An 18531-nucleotide genomic window follows, 5' to 3' on the forward strand; every position below is an offset into this window, starting at 1 on the left:
TCTGTTCTGATGATGGGATCCATGAGGAATTGAGGGAACTCCTCAATTTTTAAAGGCACATGCATGGTGATTTGGGTGTTTTCTTAAGCAACTCGAGCATTTTCTCCCGAAAACCACCACTTTGATGAAGTAGACCTGATGATGATGATTGTTTTCATGATAATGATGATGATTTTTAAAATGTAGTATGTTCAGCGATTACTCCGGCACCTGTGATCCGATTTGAGTAATTCTTTTTTTGTTTGGAAGGTGTTACCTCCACGGTGTTTCCGTATTATTTTTGGTTCTGGTCTGATGATGGAATCCATGAGGAATTGAGGGAACTCCTCAATTTTTAAAGGCACATGCATGGTCATTTGGGTGTTTTCTTAAGCAACTCGAGCATTTCCTCCCGAAAACCACCACTTTGATGAAGTAGACCTGATGATGATGATTGTTTTGATGATAATGATGATGATTTTTTAAATGTAGTATGTTCAGCAATTACTCCGGCACCTGTGATCCGATTTGAGTAATTCTTTTTTTGTTTGGAAGGAGTTACCTCCAAGGTGTTTCCGTATTATTTTTGGTTCTGGTCTGATGATGGAATCCATGAGGAATTGAGGGAACTCCTCAGTTTTTAAAGGCACGTGTAAAGTGATTTCGGTGTTTTCTAAAGTAACTCGAGCATTTGCTTCCGAAAACCGCCAATTTGATGTAGTGCAAGTGTAGCCAAGTGTAGCCTTACCACGAGTTTGACATTGACATATTCGCTAAGTTAGCGACGCTAACGTCTTCGTAACTTACTATTTATGCATCTCGCTCGCACTAATATGCCAGTACGAGCGAGATGCAAAGAAAGTAAGTTACACACACGCTAGCGAATAAATCAATGTCAAACTCTTGGTAAGCTGGTAAGGCTACTGATCGGGGGTTAGGGTTAGGAGTTAAGGCGAAGCGAAGTTAAGGGAATGGCGGTTGAAGGGCTGCTGGTTCAGGGTCGAGGGGTTCATGGATCAGGGGTTGATGCGCTGTGAGGTAGAGTGATCGGGGAGTTGAGGGATTGGGTCAGCGGCGGGGCGGAGGATGGATTTAGTGTAGTGACAGGAATTATAATTTCCCAGACGGACTCGAAAAAATTCCTGATTAAGTACATATTTATTAAAGTAGGTACACGAATTTAGTGTTAATCATGATGTTGTTTTTCATTCATGCGTCGCGCACTTAACAATGCGTTAAAAACTAAAAATGGAAAAATAAAAACTTTTTACAAAAAAAAGAAAACCGACTTCAAAAAGGATGAAATAAAATATTATCCTTTTTAAGTCTATGCGTTACCAACTGATATGTTTGAAGTCGGTGCCAAGCCAAGTAGTAACAATACCCGTCAAAAATGATCAGCTTTAAACCCCATTAGAACTGTACTAATGAGTATTATAAATGTGTAAGTAATTCTGTCTGCCTCTTTGTCGCCTTTTCATGGCTAAACAACTGAACCGCTTTAGGTGAAATTTGGCAAGGACGTAAATTCCTTGATTTGTTTTATATTTTGAAATGTAGTCCTCTGAATAAGGGACGGGAAATAACTCAGTCTCAATCCCACGCTTGCGTGCCGACAAACATGGTACGGACTGTACCAAGAAGGTTTGATCGTGTGTTCTTAGGTACAGTCGACGTCAAAGATATGTTTACACTTTTGCACCGTACTCCTTTGTAATATGTAATATAAGACGAAAAGTGTAAACATATTTTTAACGACGACTGTACCTACAGAAAGTACGTTCATTGTCGTCGTGTAAGGCAATCCAACGTAAATCATTATAGAATCGCACCAAAATCATGGTATGCTTCAAAAGTTGGCTTGGCACCGACTTCAAACATATCAGTTGGTAACGCATAGACTTAAAAAGGATAATATTTTATTTCATCCTTTTTGAAGTCGGTTTTCTTTTTTTTGTAAAAAGTTTTTATGATAAATCGACTTTTGGCCGCGTAGATTGTGAATTTACCCCTTAGTGCGAAGGCTCTCAGTAACAAGCTGTATAACTGTAATATTATGTCATTTATCCCAGCCATCCGAGCGGATCGGACCAACCACAAAAACTAATAACTGACGAGAGTCATCATTTGTATGGCCGTTTTTTGTATGACACAGTCTATTTCACATACAAATTACAGCCATTTTGTTTTTTCAGAGTTAACACTGGGATCAAATGGGTTCTATAACCTTTTGTATCTTGAAGATTGTATGTAAGAGTGCTAATAAAAGTTGTTGCGGCATAAACGAGTGCTTGAGAAAATTAAATATCGATAAATCTGCTATCGATAATTTGGTAACAGATTAATAATTAAAAGATGTAACTTATACTTGCTGTACATTACCGACAAATTTTAAGAACGCAAATCAATTACAAACTGGCACATAATTTCTTTATTACTATAATTACACACAATATAATTACTAATTAATTATAATTACTAAACAGACTTGTAACCATTGTTACCAATAAACTTTCATTTTCATTTTTTTTCATTTAATTATTGTGTATTTAAAAATAAAAACGTATTCTGTATACACTTATACAGTGCCAAAAAAATAGAAAGCTCTGTTAGTTTTGCAAAAAAGATATCGAACGTGTTATTGTGTACTTCGCGGTAGTTATGTTATTATACAATGTTATGTCGGTATTTTATTTTGTTTGTTTGTTTTTATTTTGTCAATCACTTTATTTTACCACAATAACTTCTATGTCTAGTGCTAACATAATGCGTTGATGTCTTTTATACCACAGACATAATTATAATATTGCAAAGGAAAAAATAAACTAAAGTTGAGTTTAACCTCTAGCCGCCCATACGTGAAACCTTGCCAAGCAAAATGAAATTTTATTTTGTCAACACAAAGTTCAAATTAGAATGGAACTGGAGACCTTTTTATAGGTCTCAGGGCGGCTAGAGGTTATATGCTTTATTTTTAGTACTAAACATTTGAAAACTACACTGTCCCACGAATAAAATAGAAATTGTGTCGACAATTAATTGAAATTAAGCAGATAAAATATAATTTGTAATACAGTCTGTGTTTATGGCAAAATTAATTATATACAGAATGATCATAACATATCATATCAGACACATAGTATAAATCTTACGTATGATAACAAAAAATCTTAAACCCATAGAATCAACAACTTTTTATACCTTCATTCCACGGTTCTTACATCCCGCCTACTTTATTATGCACCATTATGAAACAATAGCGTTTTTGCCGACCACACCATTGTACCGACAGCAAAAACTATGGCAAACGACAAGCAATTACATATATCGAGCATATATCACTAGCAACTGGAGGTCAATTCAGTTCCTCATTCAGAATATTCAAAACAAACTTAATAACATGCACGTATATTTATACGATCTGTTATTGAAATTGATACCTTAAATGTAAGGTATTAAGCTTACATTTAGAAAGACAAGTTAAAGTAATATAAGAGATTTGGAAAATTATAATCTTCGTTTAACAAACACATATTGTAATCACTTTATTATTCAAATTAAATCCTTATTAACTGTTAGTAAGGTCGCATTTAAAACTTCAAATGTACATGAAATAAGATATTTGGAAAGATATTACATGGGTAACACATCTGACAAAGGATTATGATAATTAAAATTAATTATAGTAGGCGGTTTGTTACAATATTATTGTAATTGGTTCATTTTCGTGGTCAGTAGCATCCACAAATGAAGTCTACCTTATTCTTTCGTTATAAGGTTCATTGTTGAATGTGATATATTATGTTTATTACTCAGTGTGAAGTTCATATTATCACATGTAATTGTGGGTTTGTGTAATTATATTGTAATGTCAAGTTTATATTGAGTTTACACATTTTCCAACCGGACTTAATAATGCTGAAAATTGTGTTGCCCTTGTCTTAATATCATAAAATTGATTTATTATTTTAAAGATGAATTGCATGGACACCTACAACAACAAAGGAGTTGTAAATGCGTTGCCTTTAAGGTGGAAGTAAGCTCTTTTTCTTGAAGGATTGAAGATCGTATCGGTCCGGAAATACCCACAAGTACAACAAATAGACAGTTTAGCAGATTTAAGATGTTTCTTTGGTTAATTAATTAGCACGCTCATATTAGAGATATCGTTTTAATTTTCATATAAGTCTAGACTCCAGCTAGACTATAAAATGACTAGAGATTAATAGTAATTTAATGACTTTAAAACTAGAAAGACCTAGACAAACTATAGACATGCTAATGACAGTAATTCCCGATTGAAACTACATGTGACATAAGCCACATAGGCCGATTCGAACGTATATTGCTATCAGAATATCTTCTAACTGATGTCATTCAGTTACCGTGTATTTCGCTCGTACTTGTCCGTACATGTATTGGTGCGGGTGAGACGCCCGATAATTCAAGGATCATGTTGATGTCAGTGTACGTTCGAATTGGCCTGTCAGCGACTAATCACCGATGACATAACAGTGGTAACGATGACTTTCTCTGTCATAACTCACCAGGGCTGCCAGTACATAAATCATGATTATACGATCCTGTGCCCGCAATTATACGAAATTCGATTGCATTATACGAGTAGGTACAAAAAAAACTATTATTTTTAATCGATTTTTTAATAACTGGTGAATTTCGGGTTTCGCGGTAAGCCCCCAAATTGCGGAGATCTTTCTCTTTTACTCTAATGACAGCGTAATAAGAGTGACAGAGAAAGATACCCGCAATTTGCGAACTTGGAGTTTAGCAGTTATAGCCCACGTTGACGTGTATTTAAGTAGTTGCCGTTCCATTAAATCGTATAACAGTATTGGCACACTGTTTTTTTGAAGCATTGACAGTAGTTTGACATCGGTGTTTTTTTCGTATCCAATTATACTGATTGACCAACTATACGACATGTATACGAAAATAATTTCATTATACGAGTTTCGTAGCCTATTATACGATCTGGCAGCCCTGTAACTCACTAATGACTCTCATTAATGAAGGTAATTAACGAAGTCTGAGTAATTCTTCACACAGCAACAGTTATTAATAGTGATAGAAAGTGGGTGGGCGTCATCAACGAACAATATGCTTTTGATGACGTTTATGACATTCTAGTGATGATTTTGACCGAATTTACTACCTGTCTAGGACAACGATGATTCTTTATGTTTAAGTCAGTTTAAAGAATAATATTTGGACTTAGATAATCGAATCGAATTTGAATTTGCTAATACAAATGTATTTAACGCAACACTTGCTTTCTTACACATAGAAATGCATCTTGCAAATTTGTATAATCGTTTAAATGTTTTTTACTAGTAAATATATTTGAAAAAGCGACCGTAACCGCAAACGCTTATAACGATTTAATATTATTTTAGTTTGCGCGTAAATTTGATAAACATTTAGAGAGATCAGTATCACAAATAACTTTACAAATCAATACAAACCATTTCAAAACGTAGGTAAACAATTTACCGCTACATTTCACAAAGGAATTTCCTTTTAACACAAGTCCCTAAGATAAACTATCGTAATAGATTTCAGCAACGCATCGTGACAGCGCGTTTCGTCAATGTTTGGTCCAATAGATTTCCTCTGCCGGTGGACCCTTGAGGTCACTTAATGGACCGTGCATTGGCAAAAAGTGTAAGAAATTCACAGGTGCAAGTTTTTTTGTCAGTCTAACGGTAATTGAGACGACTTGCAAAGAATTTAACACGCAGTTGATGAAATTATTTAACTATGAGTAGATAATGTTATCTGAATTCTCCATTGAAATATTTGCAAAGTAATTTTTAACCTGCGAAGAAATTCAAAGGTGTATGTGAAGTCCTCGATCTGCATTGGGCTAGCGTGGGGACTATAGCTAGGGTTACCATACGTCCCGTATACACGGGACTGTCACCGTATTTAAGTACCATGTCCCGTATTTTTACTGGTCCCGTTTTTGTCCCGTATTTTGTCGACCGGTCCCATAACACAAGCCTTCTTGAGCTTACCGTGGGGCTTAGTCAATTAATAGCGCTCCTGCTCTAGAATACCACTGTCCCTTATCAGTTCCGATTAATTATGGCAACCCTAACTATAGCCCAAACCCTTTCGTGCTTGAGAGGAGGCCTGTGCCCAGCAGTGGGACGTATATAGGCTAATCTTTTTTTTTTTCATTTTTAGGGTTCCGTAGCCAAATGGCAAAAAAACGGAACCCTTATAGATTCGTCATGTCTGTCTGTCTGTCTGTCTGTCTGTCTGTCTGTCTGTCCGTCCGTATGTCACAGCCACTTTTTTCCGAAAGTATAAGCACTATACTGTTGAAACTTGGTGAATAGATGTATTATGTGAACCGCATTAAGATTTTCATACAAAAATAGAAAAAAAGCAATAAATTTTTAGGGTTCCCCATACATAGAACTGAAACCCAAAAATTTTTTTTTCATCAAACCCATATGTGTGGGGGGGGTATCTATGGATAGGTCTTCAAAAATGATATTGAGGTTTCTAATATCATTTTCTTCTAAACTGAATAGTTTGCGCGAGAGACACTTCCAAAGTGGTAAAATGTGTGTCCCCCCCCCTGTAACTTCTAAAATAAGAGAATGATAAACCTAAAAAAAATATATGATGTACATTACCATGCAAACTTCTACCGAAAATTGGTTTGAACAAGATTTGGTAAGTAGTTTTTTTTTAATACGTCATAAACCGTAAACCCCAATTTTATTATGTTACTTGCTGTTACGGAACCCTTCATGGGCGAGTCCGACTCGCACTTGGCCGCTTTTTAACCAACCGATTGAGCTGTAATTTAGCACAGGTCATCATCATTATCATTTCAGCCTTCAGTCGCCCACTGCTGAGCAAAGGCCTCTCTTCGTGCACGCCACTTATCCCGGTCCTGGGCTAGTCTCATCCAGAAGTGTCCCGCGATTTTTTGAATGTCAATTTTAGCATAGGTAAAAAACTTAGCTATGACCCCCTTTTGTATGTGTGTGCAAAGTGTTTAAATAAGCATTGATACGATCCGTCCGAATTGTTACCATCTTACTTACCTACCTCTTTTCTCTATGCGTTTTTGCATCACTGTACAGTGTACCTATATTTGGGCACACAACGCTACTGGTCACACAAAATGACCCTAAATTATAAATACTCATTATTACTGTCATTTAACATAGAATAGGAATATTTGGTCACAGTGTTGCCATTTTACTGTACTTCCTTACCCATAGTAGTTCCATTATCATAAATAGAAATTGTTAAAAAAACATCATCATCATCATTGTTCTTAAGAGCCTAGCTCTTGTCGGTGGAGTATTCGCCATTCAGTTCTTTTCTCTGCCACTGATTTGTTAAAAAAACAAATAGGAATATGACAAAAAACCTATACATATTATGAGTACACGTAAAGGTGTCTGGTTGTCCTTGCTACCACCGCAATCTGACGCCATTCGTCCGCTTCTTCCGTCACACTGCGCTATGGTGGACACCATGGTATTTTGGCATTTTATTGAGGATAAACCTTAAATTTAAACTTAAATGTATAAATTTACTCATCTTTTCGGTCATTACACAGTAATTCACTCTTTTTTTATGTTTACCTATATGATTTCAAAAGGTCGTAGCGCAGATTATTTTTTTATTTTTCGTGTAGCTTTTACGGGGTAAGTATGGTGAAAATCTGGAATTGACCTAATTTATAAACTGAAATAGATGTCACATAGATGTGAGATTTATAGTATTGTGACTAATTAAACACAACATAATTGGAATAGGTATTACATAAAAAAATAATAATAAGATTTTGACATAACTGTAAAACTTAAAGCGAAGACCTTCGCTAACGCTTAGGTCAACTACATATAAATAATTACGGTTAAACTTAGTTATTAAATAACATGGTATAACATAACACACGTTTCTAAATGGCAATTTTATGCGTAGTTATCCAATAAACACGAATTTGAACTATTACAGTATTTCTGACGATGTTCTGACGTAACTTGCTACGTGACTAATGTATGTATGTCTTCTTTACAGGTAAGAACGAGAACCAGAACCTTACAAAGGGTAATCCATAAACAAGATTCAAGTTAGCAATTTGACGATAACCGGCTTGTGAAATGTTAGCTTATTGCTTAATTGTGGCAGAGATTAGTAAGTAATAATAACAGGCAATCACTATTCAAAGTTGAGAGAATAGCAGAAATCGGATATACATATTATATTTATGATATTATCATAAATACAATGACCTTTTACTTATTTATGATTATTATATCCATAGTAATCCATACGAAATAAAGCCTTAGATGCATATTTTGCATATTTATTTCAATTTTAAAGTTTATTTTTATTTAACCAATTTATTTACAAGTCAATAACGTAGTTAATGGTAAGTACGAGTATATACAATTGAGTTATTATTAACATTAACATTTGCGCAAAACACAGTAAAAAAATGCGAGAAATCGATTTATATTTTTTCCTTTAACTTTTATATTTTATAGGTAATTGTGTAATAGTTAGACCGTAAAAAGTCTGCAGCGATTTTGATAGCCCATGTAGTGCCAATGTCATTTTAAACGTGAAACTTCTATGAAATTATGACGTATAAATAACACTTACACTGCGTGGGCTATCAAATCCGCTGCAGACTTTTATTGGTGCGACTATATTAAGAGACATTATACAGGAATTACCAGTCTTTATAATTTAATTGTCTTTAACTTCGGCTACTTTAACAACCACTTTAACGGTTGTCAATAAAACTAAGTTGCCAAAGATCGCAATTAACCAAGTTTTTAGTCTATTTGGTTTCATCTACATTTGTTTATCGGTTACTTTAATAATCCATTCGTTCCAAACGATTATTTTTTGTTTACTTATAATTAGGTTTTTTTCCAGTAGGACGCCCAAATATTAGGCAAATGTTACAAAATATTTTAATTCCGTTATTCTTGGGAAAAACGTTAAGTAGAGATGAATTACACAAAATGTTTCCGCTTAATTGATTTCGTTAACCAAACTTCTATTTCAAAAATCATCTGAAAAACATCTTAGAGAACGTGACGATTGAAATTTTGCCAATCGATTGATCAATTGAGAATCCGATGACTACTTTTATCGATTCCGGTCTAGGATGGCTCTGACATAATCTCGATCGTTACAAAGCTGTCGTAAGTATCGATGAAATATCTATCGATAGCTTTTTATTTGTTGATCATTCTTAAGTCTTATTGCGACTGAATAAAGTCTATAACTAGTCAGGTTTGTAATTCACGAGAGCATAGTGTTTAAGATAAATCTTTGCACGTGTTAGGTAATTGGTTCCATTTTGGAGAAATAATGACGATTTGGGCAATACTATTAAGTTATTATACTGTTTAATGCTATGTTTCACGGCTTGTAGACTTTTTCTTAGCTCGATGGTTATGCTTCAATACTACTATCGAATATTGTTTTATTTTTCATTGTTGGATATTTGTATTTAGTTTTAAAAAGATGAAGACGTCTTGGATTAGGAATTAATCTCTCAAATAAAGTGGTTACTTAGGTGGTTTTAGTGGAGACTTTGAGAGTGTTTTTTAAAACATCTTCAATTCTTCATCTTTATGAAACTAAATTCAAATATATTTGTTAAAATGGGATATGGAATTGACAGCGTATTTTGCATACTTCCGAGGGTTTCATGTATAATTGAATATAATTTATTACCATTTCCTTTATCGGCCATCGAAAATCATCTTAAAAGACCCCAATAACCATCTTCCTTAATAACTCAACGCCAAAACGGATGGGTTATGACAAGCCTTCATCTCAGGAAATTGTTTCCTGACTTACAATTTATATTCACTTACCAGATTCGGCACAGTTGAGGTCAGCACATATTATTTGGTAAGAGCCCCGGTGTGTAGGCAGAGAGAATAACATATATTTTTACTGAGTTGTATAATTATTTTACTCTATTGCTACGGACAAAATTGGTTTGCCTGACTAGAACAACATGTTATACACGATATTTGGAAGTTAAGTCCCATTTACACGGTGCGAGAACTCGCGTGCGATTTTCGATACATTGCGAATTACAAAGTACTAACAATTTAGTCGTTCGACCAAATACCACAATGTCAAGAAAATCGCATGCATGATATTGATCCGTCTAAATGAGGCCTAGTGTTCTTTTTTAGTCATTTATTCAATATTGCATTGTCATGTACGAGTACATAATAAGGTGTTGCAATTTAAAAATCAGTTCATGACACCCTGTAAGGAGTGTAAGGGCACACAATAGTTTTGCACCGATAATACTGCTGTGTCCACGGTAATCGCTAAACATCAGTCGATTTGTCTGCTCTGCTCGTTTGCCTGCTATATCATAAAAAGCAAGTTCATTGACTACCTTTTTTTGCAATTGCGATCTACCGATAAATATAAAGTAACGGATAGGTCTTCATCTTCAACAAGACTTCATCACTGACAAATTATTTCCTGACTTTTATTTATATTCACTTGCAAGATTCGGTGCAGTTACCTCGCATTTTAATTACTGTGTATGCATAAATGCCAGGATTTTAAAGAAAGGCCGTGTTTATTAAAGTCGTGAGGTTCAAAGTAGACGGGGAAGTGTTATTAAAAGAAACGCATTCATGTAGTCAATTGTTATGAATTATGAATTCATAACGATTAAAGTGTTTTCCGCTATGTCATTCCTGTACGTGGAACTTTTATAATTATTGAATGTCGGACTGTTGGTAGTGGTATACAAATCTATAGGTATTTAATGTGAGATTTAAATGGTGATACCTACGTTGTATCATATTTAATGTACTTGTACTTTCTACAGAAATACAGCAGGTATAATACACGGTGTAACATGAGGAAACCGAATAATTTTAACAGTGTATTCCTGATATTCCTATTCTCATTTAGACGATACGAGTTTCGTCACATTGCGGGTTTTGATTGGTCGGTTGAATTGGATGTAACCAACAGTCCTCAATGTAACTAAAATCGCATCCCTAAGGCATACAAAAACGTTTTTAAGTAGAGATGAATTACACAAAACGTTTCCGCTTAAATGTTTCCTAAGGGAATGTTTCTAAGTGTTACGTGGTGTTGCAGAGTAGGATAAACTAATTAATCACAAGGCACACGTACGTAAAGCGGCAGGTACATACTACGTACGTTAAAGTACACATTACGTACAGGACGCGGTGACACAATAGCAAAGGATCGTTCCGTAACATAACGGTGCGGAACGTGCGCGCGCGCGTGCGTGCGGGAAATTATACGGCGGGGAATATTGATAAACATATGGCGATAGCACTTGATACTGTATGATTATATTAATAAATAAAATAAATAAATATTAGGGGCAGGACATGTACGACGTATGCACCCACAGAGGTGGGCTAAACTAGCCACGGAGTGGGTGCCACAATGTAAACGCCGGCAAGGTCGGCCTAAGAGGAGATGCCGGGACGACCTGGACACATTTCTCAGCAACTGGACAGATGCTGCACTTAATCGGAAGGATTGGAAGTCTAGGGGGGAGGCCTTTGCCCAGCAGTGGGATACCTTGTAGGCTCTTTAAAAAAATATTAGGAGACATTTTACACACATCAACCTAGCTCCAAACTAAGCAAAGCTTGTATTATGGGTGCTAGACGACGATATACATACTTAAATAGATAAATACATACCTACTTATACTTAGGTACATAGATAACGCCCCCCATGGTCCTTGACTCGGGAACAAATATTTGTGTTCATTAGTTCATTACACAAATAAATGCCTTTAGCGGGATTCGAACCTAGGACCGTCGGCTTCACAGGCAGGGTCACTACCCACTAGGAGAGACCGGTCGTTTAATACTTTTACTATAATTTCAATACAAATATTACTTTTTCTGGTTCAAATTAGTGCCATCTTAATTTTTTGGTTTTGCATTGGATACTTTTTAGGTGGGTCAGTAAAAGTAAAGTAGGTATGTATATTTAATTTACATATGTAAGTGGAGGAAAGTGGATCGTTACATATTTATTCCTTATTTACTTCGGCTTGCACTTACACATAGGTATATATGAAATCTCCCTACATTGGCGTCATAAAGCACTCAAAAACTAATAACACGTTTATCCCACTCGTGCGCAATATTTTTAGTGACTTTTCCTTATTTATACCGCGACGTGTCCACCGGCTTTGCAAATGTCGCGTCGTGAGGTCCATGATGATGATTAATCGATGCGCAGACGCCAATACTAGTACCTACATATATGTAGACTATATGAGTATGATGTGTGTATAGGTATATGTAGGTGTGTTGTGGCTATATATAGACGTTGGTCACGCAGATGTAATCATAATCAATAACAGCATAAACGGATTGGACTTGATACATTCCCGATTTGACCTAATCGTTCTACTTCGATGGGTTAACATATGTATTATAATTAACGATTTATTGAATTTTCTTTTGAAATGTTCTGGAAACTGCTAAAGCTTTTATTTAGTCTGAAGGCGGAATTCCACCATATTGCAGTAGGTACCTATAAAAATGCTTGTGCCGCACAGCGCACAGACCGCACACTAGTGGAATCCCGTCTTAACAGGTACATACTTATAATAATTATGTTTATGTAATTATTGATTTCTCCTGTGGCCTAAACATGAGCGATTACCAACGTAACTTAGATTTTTGTTTGCGTCAGTCACTAATTAACTTTTCTATTAGTAGTAGTAGTAGTAAACTCTTTAGTGTACAAAAAGACATATTAAAAATAACATACAATTAGCAAGAAGTACAAAGGCGAACTTATCCCACCCAGTCTATTAGAGACTCTCAAGGATGTAAATTAAGACTAAAACAAACAATTCTGGCCTAAATAAACAAAAGATTTCGCTAATAATGGAGCAATTATTTCCTTAAACTGCGTTTTCTACTTTAGCAAGACTCAAATTTACGTCACCGTTGCATAAAACCAATTTATCGCATCAATTTCAAGATGATTGCGATTTTAATTCTATCGCTAATCGCTGTCATTAAGTGAATTTTCGCAAGATCATTCTGGTTATTTTGCAGTTATACAATCTTCTTTAAATGAGAAGTGTGAAATCTAAAAATTTTTACTAAGGGAGGGTTATACGTACTTTGCGAAATATGGTGGCGTCACCTGCCATTAATAAGAATAATAGACAACTGTCAAACTTATTTTCTGAATAGATTGTGGAATTCAACAACAACGACAACAATAAAACTAGAACAACAACAACCCTCTGACAACAACAACAACAACAAGGTGGGAACAAGGGGCTCAGGATGATATACCTACACATCTGTGCCTGACTCCCACCCTACATTGATAGACTTATCAACCAGATAAATCTGCCAGGTAAAACAGCACTACTTAGGTCAGTCCACTTGCCTTATACTCCTCATACTTGTAAAAATAACAAATATTTAAATAGACAAAACCACCTACTTATGACCTGACAAGTGACCAGTGACAGTGATGACAATGATGACCGAGAATCTCAAGCCAGTTGGACCTTATACCATCTCAATAAAGTTCCAAGTAGTTTCAACTCCTGTCTCAGGCACCTATGACCTGTAGAACAACTTTAAACCTTATTCCAAGGCGATAAGATTGGAAATCCTGCATCGTCAACCACCGCTCCCGGCGGCCATTATTATCCGTGGCATACGCTTCCTGTGCTAGCCCATTAGCATGCTCCGCGTCGCGGCTTGCGTAACAATTGCGTGGCAGTTCAGGCAGTTGCGGCACTCCTGTACCATCGTCCACACAGTTAACTGACAATTCATGATTCATAGCTATGGTTAATTGTACTATAAATTGTGTAAAAATATTTTCCATAATGTCAATATCTTGTTTGCATTAAGGATAATTGCCATACCCTATCAGGGTGCCATGCGACCCTTTTCCTTTGTAACATCTATTGTATTATACCATGGTTTGCAATAAACGATACTATACTATACTATACTATAATATCTAGGGAGGAAAATGGGGACTACGTTTATATGGAGAAGCGGTCACGTTACAACGTTCCCTTTCCTCTTAAGCATGATGATAGTGAAATGGCTTGCCATATTTTTACCTAGGATAGCAAACACAGCTTGCAGAATGTCTTGGCAACACTCAAGGCTTGAGAAATGCAAATATTACTCAGCCTAGCTCTACTTAGAAAAGTAGATGAAATGTAAATCTAATTTTTTATCAAAATAATACCCGGGGACCTAGGCAAGATGACAATCGTTCGCAGAGAAACGAAACGAAACGCTATCTGTCTCTATCACACTAATATAGAACAGTGATAGAGAGACAATAGCGTTTCGTTTAGTTTTCAGCAAACGATTGTTATCCTGGCTAGAACTTAGATTATTATCGTTAAAAAAAATGGATAATAGTGTCTACCTCGTGGTATGAAAACAATACTTTCGTAGTAATATCTTTACTTCATATAGGTACGAATATATCCATTAAATATTTTTAATCTATCTGTAAAATATTATCAGGCAGAGGACTGTCCACGAAAGGCCAAAACATGGCTAAGTACCATCTTGTACCAAAAACGTACTCCAATTTACTGGTCAATAGAGCCTTGCTTGGAGCCTTCCCTTTTAAATATTGATTAGCAGTCACTCCTTGCACAACATTCCTCAAGTGAACGAAACAAAAATACATCGACGACGGTAAAACTAATAAATCAACCAACCAAACTAATACAATTAAGGTGTCTTCAAAATCTGGCGGGTTAGGCACGTTGTATATTAAATAGGGTTTCAAAATTATAAGCACAGTTTGCATAAAGGAAATAAAATTAAATTCTGAATATATAACTAAGAAATTGTAGTACATGCAATAAGCCATAGAAAGCGCTAAGTGTCCATGCATACAGATGAAGTAACGGATATTTTTGCGTCCAATGCAGTGTGCCAAGAAGCAGCAATGGTGGTCTCTCCGAATAATGCAAGCATTGCACACCTTACAATGCCATGTTTCCGCTGGTCTGTTCTGTTTGCAGTATTGGCAGTAAGTACCTGGTCCGTGGTAATCCTTCAAACGGGTATCGGTGAGATAGCTGAGCATCAAGTTGCCAGCAACGTTGATGAAACAGTACGTTCCGAAGATGCTGTGGAGATAATATGTGCAGCGACTTATGAAGGACAGTTGTAGCAGCTTGGGTAAGGCAACGATCATCCCGACCCAGTAATATCCAGGAAGAATTATGAACATTATCCCGAGACATTGGACTTTTTCAAACCGCGCCAGGGATTTTATATCTCGTTCACTTCTATGAGCCATTGTAATTTTTGATTTGAATCTCTTAAATTGTTTGTAATCAAATTGACAGTGACAACGCAAGTTATTGCAGATTTGTTAAATCTGCTATAGACGATATGGTCCATAAAATTTATCATTATCATTAATTTATCATTATTTAATAATGATGATATTTTTTAATGTGCACATCTACAGCTTGGCAAAAAAGAGTATAAAATTAAAAAGTGGCAACACTGTAGTGTCGTTCCTTTCAAACCAATTTGTATAAGAAAACGGGACGACACTACAGTGTTGCCACTTTTTAATTCCTACTCTTTTATGCCAAGCTGTATACCTCATTGATAGAGTCAGACCAATAATAGTCAGCCACATCAAGACTTTGACATTTGTCCAATAGAGTTTGTGAAATTAAAAAGGAGTCATTAGTTTCGCAAATATTTAGCTTGATGATGATGAATATTCAATCAAACCAAAAATAAGATATTGGCAATTATAAAAATCATGGCATATATATTCAAAATATAAAGTAACTTAGGTACACATTACAAATTATTTGAAACAACCCAAAAATTATAAAACTATAAATTAAATTTGCGTCTCTCGTCGCAAATCTCGTATACCGTGCGCACGTTTATTAGGCAGAGGACTTTCCACCGACGGCCAAAGTAAAGCGAGATACCATCGCGTGCCAAAGACGTAAGCCAAGTTCCTCTTCCAATGAGCCCTTGCAGGCACCTTCCCTTTCTTATACTCATACCACGTCAAACCTTTAAACGCCGTATACAGATGAAACACCGACAAATTTATCGAAATTGGCAAAATAATTAAATTTAAGTACCACAAGCATACAAACAAGCGAGATTTAAGTATTAATGAATTATGAAATATGCTCCAATCAGCCAAATCGAAAATTCTTGACGTAGTCCAAGCAAAAGTCCCGAGGTCAAACATGGTGCGAAGAACGATGTAATTGTAGTAAGTGGCGTAAAACAACGAGATACTTAGATGGCATAAGTAGCAAATGTAGTATCGTAGATTATTGCGTCCAATGCAGCGTGCCAAAAGGATGCAGTGATGGTCTCTCCTCATTATACAAGTATCGCACGTCTTGCAATGCCAACTGTTCGCTGGCTGTTTCTGTTTGCAGATTTTGCAGTAGCTTCCTGGTCCACGGTACGATTTAACACGAGTATCTGTCAGCACACAGTAGATCATGTTCCCAACGACGTTGGTAAATAAGTAGCTAGCAAGAACAATGTGAAAGAAGTGTTTCACAGGACCCCAGTCGAGACGTACTATTAGGTACGGTCTTATGACGCACAGCTGGAATAAAAAGTAGGCAGGAGTTAGCAGGAACACGGTGTAGCTTATTATCGCTTCTTTTAGGCGTTGTCCTCTAAGTGGTGTGAGAAACATTTTATAAATTACTTTAATAAAGTTAGAAACCCCATTCCCTGATTGACATTCGAATGAGTCAAGTCAAATTGGAGTCACAAGTCAAAACCCATAGTCAATCAAAGTATTGTTCTATACTATAGAACCTATAGTTATGGTATTGTTATCGTTTTAAATCATGATGAAAGCAGGTTTGCTGAAACTCATTGGATTGAAGCAGGCCAAATCTTAATTTTTAATAAGACATATCATAAATAAAATCAAAGAGTAAAGCTACTGTTACACATGCTCTAAAATAGCATGCTAAAAAGCGTGCTATTGAGTATGCTCAATACGAGCATGCTTATGAGCAGTTTACATTTGCTAGCAATAGGCATGCTAGTTTTAAGTATGCTCTTGAATAAGCATGCTCAAAGCAAACACTTCATTTACACATGCCATTTTAAAGCGTGCTCTCTCGCTCTCTGTCAGTTCAAATAACGCCATGGACAGTCAAAAAGCTATCCGTAATAAGATCATCCTTTTGCTGGCGATGCAATGCATACAGAAGCTTATATCAGCTCGACAAAAAAGAAAAGAAAGAGAAAGATTTGGGTCCGTGATTGGATATCTAGAAGACAGCACTTTGGAGCAAGTGCTCATTGCTTACAGAAATGCGAGAAGATGATGCGGATTATAAAAATTATTTGCGGATGCTACCGCATCAATTTGAATTTCTCTCAAGTTGAAAACGCTATACAGAAACAAGATACTAGCATGCTCAATAAGCAAACCTGTTCAGACGCGCTAAAAGCACGCCCCCCTACACCCGCGCTGCATGTAGCATGCCCAAAAATCGCACGACCGTTGATTTTTGAGCAAACTCAAAATGAGCATGCTCATTATTAGCAATGTTTCGACACACATGCTACTAAGTAGCAATTGCTCAATAGTGGCATGCTTTCGTGCTAGAAATCAGCATGTGTAACAGTAGCTTAAAGTATGTAAGTTTGTAAGTATACAAATTAAATCATTAAAGGAGGCTCAGACGTCGTTTAAATTTGGTTAAAATTCTCACAAAATATTATTCTGAATACCTACAATCTCTTTAGTCAAAATTCCTGAAGTTTATAAATATGGAAGGTAGAGATGAGGAAAACAATCTTCATGTATTAAAAAGTGTCCCTCAAAAACATTAAATAGGCCGCGCCGCGGCGCCACTGTGCATCGCGAACCAATTTTTGACGGTCTTTTAGCCTTGTCGGTAGTGACCCCGCTTATGAAGCAGGAGGTCGCGGGTTCGAATCCCGATAAGAGTATTTATTAGCTTTTTATTATTTGTATTTGTAGGTATTTAATACCAATATATAAATTAATATTGATATACATATGTAAGTTGAAAAAGATAGAGAACAGAAATTGTGATGACCAGCATCACTGGAGGAGGCCTTCACCCTCACAGGAGGGGTTGTTGCAGAATAAATTACAAGAAAAAAATATAATTACTTACTACTTATTACATAACCAAGCATAATAGAACATTGATTTGAGGAATATTAAATATTATTGTAATACTAAACCTAATGTAAATTTAAGTTTATAATATTGTGTTTGTTTTACCGGCGAGAAATAAAAGGCTCTTTTTTGTTTTTCGTTTTTAATATTAATATAAAAGTAAAATATAAAAACACAAAACAAAAAAAAACACCCGAACACATTTTTATATATGTATAATGTAGTGGCGGATTTGCAGTCTTTGCCGCCCTAGGCCCCAGGCCCTGTAGCCGCCCCTTTCTCAGCACCCATCATATTGACTACATTTTGAGTTATTTCTTGTTA

At 35.9% G+C, this 18531-nt stretch overlaps 3 protein-coding genes across 3 annotated transcripts in view; 1 reads left to right on the top strand and 2 right to left on the bottom strand.

The window, feature by feature from the left end:
• Positions 1-18531, top strand: part of LOC134665681 (uncharacterized) — a 176909-nt gene that overhangs the window by 47040 nt on the left and 111338 nt on the right. The gene's annotated exons all lie outside the window — the stretch shown is intronic.
• On the bottom strand, positions 14524-15339 carry LOC134666146 (probable palmitoyltransferase ZDHHC24). The gene has a single exon (XM_063523300.1). It carries the CDS (start codon positions 15337-15339, stop codon positions 14524-14526), a length of 816 nt encoding a protein of 271 aa, XP_063379370.1.
• Positions 15904-16790, bottom strand: LOC134666148 (probable palmitoyltransferase ZDHHC24). The gene has a single exon (XM_063523301.1). It carries the CDS (start codon positions 16732-16734, stop codon positions 15904-15906), a length of 831 nt encoding a protein of 276 aa, XP_063379371.1. The 5' UTR covers positions 16735-16790.

Source organism: Cydia fagiglandana, chromosome 7, assembly GCF_963556715.1.
Source record: "Cydia fagiglandana chromosome 7, ilCydFagi1.1, whole genome shotgun sequence".
Taxonomy (NCBI): domain Eukaryota; kingdom Metazoa; phylum Arthropoda; class Insecta; order Lepidoptera; family Tortricidae; genus Cydia; species Cydia fagiglandana.

Excerpts from the sequence above, each read along its gene's own strand:
- LOC134666146 (XM_063523300.1), bottom strand. The coding sequence starts at position 15,339 with ATGGCTCATAGAAGTGAACGAGATATAAAATCCCTGGCGCGGTTTGAA.
- LOC134666148 (XM_063523301.1), bottom strand. The coding sequence starts at position 16,734 with ATGTTTCTCACACCACTTAGAGGACAACGCCTAAAAGAAGCGATAATA.